The 15,266-nt window shown below is 33.9% G+C and overlaps 1 protein-coding gene across 1 annotated transcript in view; it reads left to right on the top strand.

Annotated features, from left to right (window-relative positions):
• LRP1B (LDL receptor related protein 1B) overlaps window positions 1-15,266 on the top strand; it is a 1,901,338-nt gene that overhangs the window by 1,294,517 nt on the left and 591,555 nt on the right. The window contains exons 29-31 of the mRNA XM_043576625.1: window positions 480-707; window positions 13,896-14,070; window positions 14,876-14,970. Of these exons, the coding sequence (XP_043432560.1) occupies window positions 480-707; window positions 13,896-14,070; window positions 14,876-14,970 (498 nt within the window). The remainder of the gene's footprint in view (window positions 1-479; window positions 708-13,895; window positions 14,071-14,875; window positions 14,971-15,266) is intronic.

Genomic DNA, 15,266 nt, shown 5'->3' with positions numbered 1-15,266 from the left:
CATTATTTGAACCTAAATTTTGATAGGGAAAATGTGAACATGACTTTTAAATCCATGCTTAATTTTGTTTTACTCAGAGATAGTATAGAAAAAATACTCTTTGATTTCTTCAAAAATCATTTAATGCAATGCATTATTGTTCTAAAATATACAAAGAATAAATATGGTTGTTTGACATTTGTAGAGTTCATGTGTTTTAGCAATTGTTTAAAATTCTAAGATCAAATTGCTGAGAATTTCCTGTCATTTCTAACAAAAGAAAAATAATGGCAAGGATTCTAAGTTGTTTTACATTTGTTTCTATTAAGTATTTTAATTTAAATAATAGATAAGTCATTTCTGCCCATCAAATCTTGATTATGATTTTCTGGTGGTAAAATTCTATTAAGTCATCAACAATTAATATTTTAGAATTTCTAGATTGCTTCAAACTTGGCAAGCTTATAAGAGGAAAACGGTTATTTCTGTTTCTTTTCTAGAAATGAAAAAATTTCTTCTATATGCAAGGCGTTCTGAAATCAGAGGAGTGGATATTGATAATCCATATTTTAACTTTATCACGGCCTTTACAGTCCCTGACATTGATGACGTTACTGTGATAGACTTTGATGCATCTGAAGAACGTTTATACTGGACAGATATTAAAACACAAACCATTAAGCGGGCTTTTATTAATGGAACTGGATTAGAAACTGTTATTTCAAGAGGTAAGAGTTTTGCAAAATACAACTTAAAAATGTTACTCAATTTGTAATAATCACAAGTCTCGTTTTTATTCTTTTTTCTATTATCCAATTCTATGTTGTTAATTGAAAGTTGGAATTGATTATTCAGAGATTTAATAATATGCTATGTCTTAGCAATTGTAGAATGCTATAATTATGTTGCACATAGTACTCTAATAACTGGAAATTTAGTTTCAAAGGAAAAAAATTCAAAAGGGATCTCCTTAAAATGTACAGACTTCTAAACAAACATATTTGAAGATTCCTTTCTGCTGATGGGGGAATTATAGTTAGGCCACACGGAAAATGTAGGACTTTGGAAAGGACTGGGTTTCCCTCTCTGAATCAAGCTTATTATCAACTTATTTTGCATAAATTTCTACAGAACTAGACTCCACAAATAAGACTATTCATATCCACCTCCTGACCTAGCAGGTGGAATCATAGGTTATTGGTAAATGTTGTCAACTTAGCCATTAAAAAAACAAGTAACTTCCCCAAAATGGAAAACATAGTTGAAGTGAAGTGAAACATACATGCAAATGCAGTGGTTAAACTCTAAATATTTAACATTGAATTATCCTAATCTTTTTAAAAATTTTATTAAAGTGTGATTTCTTGGTCTGTTGTTGTTGTTGTTGTTATTTTAGTGTAACTTAATTGAGTATCTGCTCTTTTTCACTACTGCAAAACCAAACAAGACATGCCTGTTCAATTTCCTGCTCCATAAGCATGACAGAGTGATTTGGAAAAAGATAGAAGAAAGGGTGATCAGTAATCCATATAGATATAGCAAACTCTCATGTTTTGAAGCATACTAAAAATTTTAAATCAGGCTTTATTTGAACAAGGATCAATCCCTTAGTGAAAGCAATAAGAAGTACAGGTTTTAAATTCACTGGTTTTCAAGAGTTTTCCACATATCATGCTTAGAAGGCTGGCTTGAGTACCACTAGTAGATCTGAGAGTATTTGACCACTAAAGTGCTTTTTTATTTATGCTAGCTCTTTACTCATCTAAGTTTAGTACTGTTAAGGCAACTTAAATGAATTGGTTATAAGCTTATTCAAATATTTATTTCAAACTTGCCATAAAAGAGGAACCTTTCTAAAAAGGCTAATGCAAAGATTTCTTCTTTGTACAGGATTTTTTTTTTTACAGAGGTAAGATGGAATGATTGGATAACCACTGTTAGACTAGGTAATGGTCTTGAAAGATCAGTTAAACACCTTGAAAGATCAGTTGAAGGACATTAGGTGCTTCCCGAAACTGACTGTCAGGTGATCTTCTCATAAGAAATTCATCAATGTCTAACAGAAAATTGTTAAGCACTTTATCATGAATGAGAAATCCTTACCAAAAATCTTTGTAAACTGTATGAAGTAAAAGATGTGATACCTCAGGAAAATATGGGGACAATTTTCTGTCTGTAATTATAGATTGATAGCCAGTAGTAATTTGGAGTTTGTCTTTGAGAAAATCTCAAAGACTTATTTTCATTTAAGAAACTCTATTTATAATTATTAACCAAAAATTGAGCCATGAAATTTTCTAACTAACAATACATATATTCATTAGGATCAACAATCGTTAATTCAGTTATTTTGACAAATATTGGAATACTTTATATAAGATAAGAAATTGAAAGAGGATCAGTATTGACTGAGCATAAAACAAGAGGACACACTATATACAGGTTGATGCAGGTAAAGAAATAAATAGAAACCAAATAACTCCAGCCTTTACAGGTTGTTGATTTTTATGCTAGTACTGAAAATAGTGAGAACTAAGGAAGTGTTTTAAGGAGGGCACAGCTATATAGTTAGGCTTGCCTTTGGAAAAGATAGTCTAGCTTTTAGATTTAGTAGAGAATTAAAGAGGTCTCGGGTAGGGGGTAGGTGGGCCATGGACTCTGGGAGACTAGTTTACTGGCTGCTATAGTGGCTTTAGTAAGAAGTGATAGAAACCTGGAATAGAAAGGAAACAATAGAGATCAAGAAATGTGGGAGAATTATAGAAATATCAAAGAGTGAAAATATAAAGGAACTTAATTGGGTATGAAAGTTGAGGAATAGGCATTGTCAAGGATAAGTCCTTCATTTCTGGCTACCCTACAAGTTGAATGAAGTTGTGATTTCCTTTCTTCCAGAGTGAAACCTTGTTAAGGCCTGATTTATCTTTCCATTATTAGAAAGCTTGAGATGAACTTTTGACAGTTCAGCTTGTGAGCTCATCAAAGTATCTCAAATCCTGCCAGTAATTGTACTTTATTTTATCCTTTCATCTTTTAGATTCCCTAAGAATGTCTGTCTGACCTTTCTCTTACTTCTTACATGTCAGCCTCTGTGTTTTCTTACTTTGCTATGCTTCCTCTACTGGACTTTTTCTTGAGAGATGCTTTCTTTCCTTATCTTCCTTAGCCTAAGTCTAATGTGAAACTTGCTTCAAAACTCAGACTCTACATTTGTCTATTGCCCCAAGCAGACCATTTTTTTTTTTCAGAAAAACACTGAAGCTCTTTGGGTCAAGCCTTCATGAAGGGGTCTAGAAATAGTTTGCCTGCTTTGTCATTCTCCATATCCTGAAGTACTAAGCTATTCTTAATTTATGTACTACCTACAAGAGCTATTTATTATACTGACTTGTGCAAGGTACACTTCATTATAAGCATAAATACTAACACATGACTGTAGGCTCATTCATAGTATAAATTAACAAATATTTATTACCATATGTATATGTGTCCCTTTCACAAAAACCCAAAATAATTTTATTCTAAGAAAAAGTAACTAACAATTCATGGCAAATGTTCTTGCTAGTGGTCTTTGGCCTGACTCTCTGGTGGTAATTAATTCTTATACTTGAGTCACTGCTTGGTCCAAATATTTTTCAATTATTTATACTTTCAGGTTTATTTTTCTGATGTGATAAATAATATCAGCTGCCATTAATGGGACAAGCACCATTATCTCATATAATCTTTCCAAACCTGTAATTAAGAATTACTTTCGTTCTGCAGAGGAGAAAGCTTAAAGTCCTAAAAGCTAGAACTCTGTCTCAGAAATAAAATGAGGAAACAATGGGGGCACATTCATACTTAGGACTGTATGATTACAGCTCCCATCATCCTCATTACCCTACAATAAGAGAATTTGGGACTTCATCCCAAGTGGCTGGGTGTTGTCCTTTTATACTCATTTGCCTCTCCTGAGTGTTCATAATCTTACCCGGGATTATTGTACTTTACTGGATACAAGATTGTCCCTCCCCAAGCTCTAAATAACATGACAGGAAATTCACTTGCAATTAACATAGGAAGAAAAAAAAAAGAAGACATTAGTTAATACACCTTAAAGTTCCTTATACAGACCGGGAGTAAGACAGTTGAGTTTCACAGTTGTATCTATTCCTCTTTCATCTATCATTTATTCTCCATACAGTGCTTTGAGGTCAGTGCTTTGAGGTAAATGTTACTTTTTGCTTTTAAAAATGAGGAGGCATTTACTTCAGGTTTGCCATGCTAGGAAATACCAGAGCTTTGTTACATCCTAATTGGATTTTGACTCTAAAGTTGTGCTACGTTTCCTCCTGAGAATCCCTTCCTTTTACAAATAAGGAACTTCAGCAAGTAGAGAGCAGAAACTTTATTGTAACCACATGGTTTGTACAAATATTTCTTTCCAATGTTCACTGAATATACACTCAGCATACTCTGCAGAGTTCATTTAGTAGTACCTGGGTGAAGTATGGGGGTCATTCCATCCCAGTGTCAATAGTTTTACTGGTTTTCTGAAATATGAGAAAAATATTTTATACGTATGTTGGCAGTTTTATTAGATTCCAAGCTACTGTCAATAAAATTTTGTTTTTTATTAGGAAAATCTAGTGTGCCTCATTATTCTAAGGTAAAGTATAAATTTTTCATCTTTGGAAAATTAAGGACTCAACTTTGGGCAAATACAATTGATTCAGCAAAGCATTTTTTAGTACTAGAGTCATCTACCATCTGAATGAACTGGACTGTTAAGTTGAGTTAAGCAGATGCTAAAATGAACAAAAGGAAGATTAATATGAATTAGAAGTATATCTATTTATAAAGAACATTCTCTTACATGGTAGGAAATTATCATATAATCATATGCTTTTTTAACTACAAAAATATAAACCACTTCAAATGCCAACCTTTTGATCACATTGCTACTATATAAAATTTAATTCTCAGTGATACTTTGAATCTAATTGGACCTATTTCAGAGTAGATTTCCATTATTATTTGAAATTGTTATCCACTTCTGCCAACAATTATTTTGTCAGTGAGTACTAATGATTCACTCATTCCCTCTATTTTGCAAAACACCATATTTAATATGGTAATAAAAATGCTTAGAAAAAAAAACTATTACGAAAATTGGTCCAGAGAGATTGAAAGAAATGAAAACAGGTCAGTAATAACAGTGAGATCTAGATTTTGGAACCAGACCTTGAATTAAAGTAGAAAGTTTGGATAGGGAACATCTGTTGTTTTGCCTCTTTCTGAGTGGGATTTCAATTTTCACTTTCACCCAGGAAATCCTTTTATGGAAGAATGTCAACATCTGTGATTTAAAAAAAAAAAGAGAAAAGAAAAACAAAGAAAGGCAAAATCACACCTATAAATGCCATCCCATTGAGAACTATGTATCTACAGCAATGTGTGCTAATTGAGTCATACTTCCTATCTTTATTCTTTACCTTTTAGTTAGAAGAATAGAATTTTCTTTTATTTTTTCCCCATAGGCTTTATATATGTATGGATTCTGTATGTGGAACATTAGATGGGTAGAAAGATGGCTTTATTTAGTTAAGACAGTTCATAACCTCAGGGAGCTTCATATCTGGTAAAAGAATGAGATATAAACAACTAACTAAAATATAAGGCTAAATGAAATATGAAGTTTAATAAGGGTGTCAGCTACTTAGGAAATTAGCACAAGGAGTATGAAGTTATTATATGGAATTACCGAAGTAATTACCTAATTACCTTAGGAAGTAATATTCAAACTAGACCTTTGGGGAACCAGTAGCTTGATCAATCCAGGTTGAGATATCAGGAGGTACAAAGCTCTGGACACTTTCCATTTAGAAAGGTGCAGGTAGTGAGCGGTAGCTAGACCTTCCAGAAGAATAACTTAGAAGGTTAATGTGACAGCACATCAGAGAACGTCTTATGTCAGGATGAGCAGCAGTTTTGTATTTTTGTATTATTTTTCCTAAAGGCAATGGGAAATCACTGAAAATTTTTATAGATGCTTATAGGTGATTTCAGACCCTTTTGAAGATAAATCAGATAGAAATCTGAAATATTGAAAAATGATAAATTATAGATAAGAATACAGCTAGAGGGGCACCTGTGTGGTTTAGTCAGTTAAGCATCAGAGTCTTGATCTCGACTCAGGTCATGATCTCATGGTCTGTAGAATCAAGACCCATATCCTACTCCACACTAACAATGCAGAGCCTGCTTGGGATTTTTTCTCTCTCTCTGTCTCTGTCTCTCTCTCTCTCTCTCTCTCTCTCTCTCTCTCACACACACACACACACACACACACACACACACACACACACACTAAATAAATAAATAAATTACAGCTAGGAACTTAAGAAATGTTCTAAATCTAGAGTAAAAATTAGACTAGAACAATGAGAGGTATAAGAAGGTGACAGACACCAAGGGTGTGGTAGATATAGAAGTAATTGAACCTGATGACTGGGAGAGAGGTGAAGTTCAACAGATAATTGGAAAGATATTGGAGACATTGATCTAGATGAAAATAAAGGAGACAGCCTTACTTTAAACATTTTCCCAAATCAGCAGCATATCTAAAATACAAATAATTATAGATTTAGGAGATTGAGATGTATATTCTCTAGGAAAAACAACAACAACATAGGTTTGGGATACATACATATGTGTTAAAACTAAAACAAACAAACAAACAAACAAAACAAGACAATGATAAATACTAAATTATTCAGAGTTGAAGAAGCATAAAATTAGTGAGGGTGTACATAGAAGGCTCCTAAAGTGTTTTGTAATATTCTATTTCTTAGGCTGTTTCTTAATTTTCATACCATGTATTAAATATGGTAATATCCTAAAGTGTTTTGTAATATTCTATTTCTTAGTCTGTTTCTTAATTTGCATACCATGTATTAAATATGGTAATATATGTGTTTGTGTGTCTATAGTTTCTCATAGTTGCAACAAATGGGATATTTAATATTTACCAAGTTCCCTTGAGACAGTTTCCAAAGATATTACCAATTTGCTTTTTTTTTTAACATGGCCCCTTAGAACAGATATGTAATTGCCTAGAAGCTCATCTCAAATGAGTTTTGACTGGATATAACCATATCTTTCCTCAGAAAATTATGAGTATTGGGATCCCCTCGTTTTTTGAAGACATACATGATTTTGGGTAAAAGCCTAATTTATGCCTACCTCCAAGATGCTGGTGTCAGCAAGTCTACTGCGTAGGGGAAAGAAGGAAGGAAGGGAGGCATGGAGGGAGGGAGGGAGGAAGAGAGAAAAGAAAGAGAAAAAAAAGAAAAGAGAGAGAGAGACAGAAAGAAAAAAATAAATTTCATAAGCAGAGAATTGACAACCATTGTGCTGTATTTATTTTTTTTTTCATTTAGATTTACCTACACCTCAACCAGTTTATGTGGTTACCCCATTCCTCTTTCATCTAAGGCCTTTTTTCTTTGATCATTTTTCTTTTTTCTGAATTATATCCTTTAATATTCCTTTAGTTTAGTGATATCCTGATATATTTTCTGAAAATATATTTCTTTAGCTTTTGTTTTTGGAAGATATTTTTTAATCGTGGTAAAATACACATAAAATTTATCATCTTGACTCTTTGTAAGTATATAATTCAGTAGTTTTACGTACATTCACATTGTGAACCAATCGTCAGAACTCCTTTCATCTTGTAAAACTGAAATTTTTAGCTATTAAACAACAACTCCTGATACCCCCTCCTCCCAACACCAGGTAATTTTACTCCCCAAGTTTCCATCAGTCTACTTCCTTTGTGAATTTAACTGCCCTAAATGCCTCTTAGAAGTGGAATCACACAGTATTTGTCTTTTTGTGAAGGGCTTATTTGACACAGCTTGATATTTTCAAGGTGTATCCATATTGTGGCAAGTGTCAGAATTTATTTTAAGGCTGAATAATATTCCATTTTATGTATGTATCACAATTTTTATACATTCATCCATTGATGCACATTTGGGTTATTTGTACCTTTTGGCTACTGTCAGTAATTCTGCTGTGACCATAAGTGTGTCTTCAAGACCCTGCTTTTGATTTTGGGGAGTATATACCCAGATGTGGAACTGCTGGATTCTATGGGAATTCTGTTTTTAATTTTTTGAGAAACTGCCATGCAGTTTCCCACAGAGGCTGCACCATGTTACATTCCTACCAACGTTATACAGAAAGGTTCCAGTGTCTCTACCTCCTTGTGAACGTTTGGATGTTGTTGTTGTTGTTATAGTAGCCATCCTAATGGGTGTTAGGTGGTTTCTGATTGTGATTTTGATTTGCATTTCCCTAATGGTTAGTGATGTTGAACATCATTTCATGTTCTTCTTGGCCATTTATACATCTTCCCTGGACAAATGACTATTCCATTCCTTTACCCAGTTTTTAAATAAAAAATATTTTTGTTATTGTTGAGATGTAGCTGTAAAGATAATTTTGTTGAGTACAAATTTTAAGTTATTTTCTCTCAACCCTTTGCTGACAGATATTATTCCAACAACTTTTGCATTTTTTGTTGCTATTGAGAATCTCCATGTTTATCTAACTATCATTTTTTTTTTTTGGTGTTGTGTCTTTTCTCTCGAGATGCTTTTAACATTTTTTCTCTGTCTTCATGGCATTGTTTTTATTTAGGCCTCTAGAGTCTGTTTTACTTCCTATGGGATCATGTCTTTTTATCAGCTCAGGGAGGAAAAAAAAACCCTCAAATATTATCTCTGACCATTTTCTCTAACCTAGCCTATTTCCTCCTTTGCAAAATTTGATTAGATGTGCTAGACTTCATTCTAACCTCCAACTCATTTAATCTTCTTGTTTCTCTGTGTTGGCACTGGATAACTCCTTTAATTTGTCTTGTATCAATTCCTGAATTATATCTAAGCTGCTGGTTAATCCACTTAATAAATTGTTTCTTTTTAATATTACTTTAAAAAATATTTATAAGTTACTTTTTGGTTATCATTTATGTCTTCCAAGGGTATTTTTAAAATAAATTATTGACTTATTGTTTCAAAGCATATTTTTTTCTTTAAAATATTCCACTCATTTTTCTTTATCTCACACAACAATATAAAAACAGGTAAGCTCTGGAGTTTTAAACCTATTGTTAAGTTTTCTCTTAATCCTTGCTCTTATGTTTCATTTCTCTGTGTGTGCTTTATTTTTGTGTTCTGATCTATTATGAGAATGAACTCAATCTAGGGAATTCTGAGGGCCTACATTGAGGAATATGTTTCTTCCACAGAGGGTTTGAATTTGCTTCTGCTGGAGGGAAAGGGAGTCACAATAAACTGGAAATCAGTTACATTTGATTTGTCCCCCATCCAACCAGACTAGTCATCTGTTGCCCCAGTATAAACTAATGCTTAAAGTTTTTGTTTATTTCTTTTGTTTTGTTTGGGTTAGGTTTGGTTTTGTTGAGTTTTGTTTCCTGTACTTAGAGAAAGAACAGCAAAAATAAGTTTTGGTTTTATTTTTAAATTATTTTCCTTTAAAAAAAATTAAATCGTGGGGCGCCTGGGTGGCGCAGTCGGTTAAGCGTCGGACTTCAGCCAGGTCACGATCTCGCGGTCCGTGAGTTCGAGCCCCGCGTCGGGCTCTGGGCTGATGGCTCAGAGCCTGGAGCCTGTTTCCGATTCTGTGTCTCCCTCTCTCTCTGCCCCTCCCCCGTTCATGCTCTGTCTCTCTCTGTCCCAAAAATAAATAAACGTTGAAAAAAAAAATTAAAAAAAAAAAAAAAATAAATAAATAAATAAATAAAAAAATAAAAAAAAATTAAATCGTTAAAAAGACAGAGAGACAGAAAAAAGGGCAGAGAGAGGGTGATACAGAGAATCCCAAGTAGGCTCCACACTTTGAGCACAGAGCCCAGTACCGGGCTTGAACACAGAAACTGCAAGATCACTATCTGAGCTCAAATCAAGAGTTGGATGTTTAACCAACTGAGCCACCCAGGCTCCCCTCAATTATTCTCCTTTTTAAGCAAGCAGGGAGATTTATTTTTTTCCTATTCACCTGTATCATTGAGGATGTATACTCTTCTAATATACCTGGTATTTTTTCTTGTTCAGCTTTCCTAGTCTTTTTTTTTTAAATTTTTTTTCAACGTTTATTTATTTTTGGGACAGAGAGAGACAGAGCATGAACAGGGGAGGGGCAGAGAGAGAAGGAGACACAGAATTGGAAACAGGCTCCAGGCTCCGAGCCATCAGCCCAGAGCCCGACACGGGGCTCGAACTCACGGACCGCGAGATGGTGACCTGGCTGAAGTCGGACGCTTAACCGACTGCGCCACCCAGGCACCCCCAGCTTTCCTAGTCTTTATGCATTTAAGAACTGATCTCTATTGCACTAAGCAACTAATGATCCGTGAATCTCTGGATTATCACTTGATTTGATTTCTCAACTTTTTGTCCCTATAACTGCACCAGCCTCTGTGTTCCCATTTGCCTTCCTCTCTGGTTTTAGCTAACATACAAGTCTGTGTTAGCACTTAGATACTTTCCTGTCTGTCTTGTGATCTTGATAAATCATTTAAATAGTATAATTTATCATTTTTCAGAGAATATTATTGCAATAAAGGCTTTTCAAAAAAGGTAAAGGTCCCTCAATATAGAAAATTGAATCCTCTGAGAAATTTGCTCAGAGGTCTTTGACTTACTTGAAAACAAGAGTTAAGAGCCAAAATAGTATTTAACATTTTTATCAAGGAAAGAAAATTTTCATTAAACATGGCAGTTTTTATCCCATTCCACCCTTATGGTGAATTTGCCAGGTTTCTCTGAAAAACAAACAGACAAACAAACAAATAAAAAACAGACATGGGTTTAGTAATGGTCAAAAACTACAAAAGTTTTATTTTAGACTTAAAGTTGGTAATTAGAAACTCTAAATGGTGGGTAGAAAAAAGGTAAGGATAAAGAATGATAATTAATATTGGCTGAGTATATATTTGTATATGTACTCCTGAGAATGAACTTGAGGACCTTGTCTGATATTTCTAGCTCAGGTCACATATCCTTAAAATTATAGATTATATATATCATGAATTTATTAATCAATTCATTAAAAATATTTATGTTGAAGCAATGTTGTATATATCTGGGGAGCAGCACTATAAAGATATATTAGCAAGGAATCTACCTGCAAGAAATATATATAAGAGTAGTAATATGTCAGCAAATAACCATCACACTAAGTACAAAGGGATTGACCAGATACAGTCCTGTTGTTAGGTAGATAGAGACAAACTTTCTGGCTAGGACATAAAATTGATTAGGTTTTTGTGGTTGAAGGGTGATGTTGTCTATCTGCTTACTTACTTTTGTGTGAGATTCAGGTAGAAGGAAATGTAATAAGTTATGGATTCCAGGTAATGCCCTATAGGTTCAAAAGGTCAGGATAAGTCTGGAAGTCCGAAAACACATCAGTATGACTGAAGTGTAAGGTAATTCGTTAAAAATAGTGGAAAAACAAAGTTGGGAAGGTAGTTATATTCAGATTATACAGGAAGCCAGGCTAAGGAATTTAGACTCACTTTCTGAGTGGTTGAAAGCTACTGAATATCTTTGGGACAAACAAAGGTCATGATGCAGAACTCTCCAGTCAGAAAAATAACCTAGCAGCAACTGAATCATTTGGTTGGATAAGGAAAAAGAATGGATGCTATTGCAATTTTAAAGACAGAAATAGATTTGAGGGCATGAACCATAGAACTGACAAGGACTAAATAGGTATTAATAGCTTACATTTGAATATGCTTTCCAATGTAGGAGTGCAATGTATTCTCTAGACCATATGATTAAGAGTAAATCAGAAATAAATAAAAGGATTTTGAGCAGCAGAAACAGCCAAAAAATAAAAACAAAAACCTTTGGAAAACATGCATTTTAGAGAAAATAAAAACATACTGTGTTATTTTTGCCAAGACCAAGCAGTCCAGGGTAAAAAATGCAGAAAATATTAAGTCCTTGGATTGGCAAAATATCCTCCAACCCTGCATTAAACCGAATAAATAACATCATCTAACGTAATATTCCCAGAAATCCTATGTATTATCTGTAATTAGCCTCATTTTCCTGATAAGAATAGAGGCTGAAATTTAAGTGACTTGATTAAAGACAAAAAATAGGCACCCAACCTAGAACATGAAGCCAGGTGTTCTCATTATAGCAAGACTGTCTCTCAGCAACCAATTAAGTCCAGAGGGTGAAGGAGAAGAAGGAATAAATATCCTGTATGAGGCAAATAAATAAGTATCAGACATGGCATGTTTAGCCTTACAGAGGTGTTGTAGTACTTTTTCTCAAGAAGAGGGATCCAGAGGAGGACAACTAAAAAGAAATTTCTAGTGTTGGATCAAAAAAAAAAAAATAAAGTTGACATTTGAGATTCACCAACTTACCAGTAAATTCATCATGAAAGGTAACTTGCAGAGGAAAGGTTGTTGATTAGAGGAGAATAAAAACATGGAAGATACCTTCTAAGGGAGCTGTGATTAAAAGTTATTTAGAAATAATAAGAGCATTTTGAGCAGAAAGTAGGCTCTGTCAGGTTTGGAAAGACATACACGGACGCTGGAACCTACCGGGCCAATACTGACAGTATAACAGACCTAGAACCACCAGGTCTCCATGTCCTATTTTGCTCTTTTAAATTTTGAAATAATTGCCAAATTTTACAAATCTGGTGTTGTCACTTTCACATGAAAAATCTAGCGTCGTGGCATCTTTCAACAATGGTAAAATTGGAAGATTTAACAATGTGGAGAGTTCAGCAACAGCTGCTCTGTGGTTCCAGCGGCGCTTGGGTTGGAACCACTGCTCTGGAGCAGTGCCTGGGAGCAAGTTAGAACTTGCCAAAGGTTAGGCCCCTTCCCAGACCTACTGCATCAGAATCTTCCTCTTAACAGTCTCCAGGTGTCTTACAAGTTTGAGTAACACTAGTCTAAAGAGCTTTGGACATTCAGTATGCTTGAAAATAACAGAACTGTGTAAAATAAAGACAAAACCAAATTAGAGGATTCAAGTGCCAGAGATTGGGGACTAAATGGGCCTACTTTATATGTTAATATGTTAAAAAGATTTTCTAGTAAATACCTTAAAAAGCTTTCATAGGATCCATCATTTTTAACACTTGATTTTGATTTGTTTCTAATTATACAATTGTATTTAAGTCTAAATTCCATCCTTTTTTTTAAGATGCCTAATTAATCAAGGAATAACAACCCAAATATTCATATTGGCAGTAATGAATTAATCGAAACTTAATTAGATTTTAGTAATTTCTGTAGAATCCACGTTGGAGGAATATTAAAAGGATTTTGTTTCTTTGCTCATATCTCAGTCCATTTCTGTTAATTATCTATTTTGCAAGATGTTCAACTCTGGTGATCTTGTTTTAGGAAAGTTGAATTGTTTTATTTCATGTCAGGAACAAATTGGCACTTTCAAACATAAAATAGCCCATTTGTTGACGGCCCACAAGTACTTTCTCCTGACTAGAAAGATGTGCTACCAACTGAAAAAGCTGTTACTCTAATTTGAATTTTGGTCACCTTGGACCATAAGACTGCTGCCTGTGTCTGCTCCTAAGTATTTACTAGTGAATCACTGAGTGTTAGTGTAATTTCAATGCTAATTGTTGCTTCAGGTTTTCAAATGGCTCAGCAGTAAGACATTAATGATTATTCATGCCTTAAGAAGGGCTGATAAGGGAATGAGATTACAATCTTGTACAATTTTAGCTAACAAATTAAATTGTAAATTAAATTTTCCTGAGACAGAAAATAACTTACTTTGGAAAGTCAAAAAGAATGAGAAACTTCATTCACTTTTAATTTTCTCTTTCCTGTTTTACAGATATTCAGAGTATCAGAGGGTTAGCAGTGGATTGGGTCTCACGTAATTTATATTGGGTTAGCTCTGAATTTGATGAAACACAAATTAATGTGGCACGACTAGATGGCTCTTTGAAAACCTCAATTATCCACGGAATCGATAAGCCACAGTGTCTTGCAGCTCACCCAGTCAGGGGGTAAAGTATGATTATTTTTTGTAAAGTTTTTCAAAAGTTTCACACATTTTTACCTTGATTTTATATAAAAACTGTGTTTAATTCAGAGGAATTATTAGCCATACGGTAAAAAAAAAAAGTGAATATGAAAATTGTAAAAGAGATCCCTGCTTAGAGATTTCTGGTATCTGCATAAAATCAGATTTTTATATATTATTATAACATTTTATTAACTTATGTTTCTAAGGAGTAACAGTTCAGAATAAAAAAAGAAAAAAAAAGAGGTACAGGGAAAAGTCACTGATTTCATTTCAAATACCAGTTATTAGTAACATATTTACTGCATGCTGATGTTACAGTAACTGCTAAGTAGCTCAAATTCTCCCACCTTCTAGCTAATCATCATATACACATGGAGAGAGCTTGTGTAGGGCTAAAATACTTTCTCCCCAGTGCTTTCAAGGGGAATGGCTGAAGTGACTGTTTTCTTCTTTGGTATCTGGTTTCTCTAAACCAAGAAGATTCAATCTTAATGAATTACTTTACATAGAAATGATTTACGATAGTCATAGATATTTCAGTTGTGAATGTAGGAGGAAAAAGGAAGTGAGATGATTGTCCTTCAATGACAGGAAAAAGCAGGAGTGATACTTTCTTCTGAGGCACACATGTGTGTTACTGTCGGCAAGTGTCTCACCAATTTGCTAAAAAGAATTCATCCTGAGCCAAGAATTTACATTGATATTAACTTTCTTCTTCAGTGTAAGTTTTTGGTCAACAAGTAGGACTACATCTAATATTTTTAATCCATATCTCTTAAATTAAGGAAACTCTACTGGACAGATGGAAACACAATTAACATGGCAAACATGGATGGCAGTAATAGCAAGATTCTCTTTCAAAATCAAAAGGAACCAGTTGGTAAGTTTGTTTGATTTTTCTTTTTGAATAGTCACTGCAGTTTTTAATATGGCAAACCTGTACTTATATAATGTATCTCTGTTCTAGAGCCTGGAAGGAAATATTACAGATTAATAATATAAATTCAAGAATTTATCACTCTCATTGAATCCATTGGGTCTAGGTGGGTGAAGGAGGAAACACTCTTTTTTTCTAGATAAGAAGGATAACGTCTTTTGATATGAGAATTTTTATAGTATCTTAAGTACTGAAGTCACTTAAAGCTTGATGTAATTACTTAATCTCATATTTTCAGT

Source organism: Prionailurus bengalensis, chromosome C1, assembly GCF_016509475.1.
Source record: "Prionailurus bengalensis isolate Pbe53 chromosome C1, Fcat_Pben_1.1_paternal_pri, whole genome shotgun sequence".
Classification (NCBI taxonomy): Eukaryota; Metazoa; Chordata; class Mammalia; order Carnivora; family Felidae; genus Prionailurus; species Prionailurus bengalensis.
This window is presented reverse-complemented; position numbering and strand designations above follow the sequence as displayed.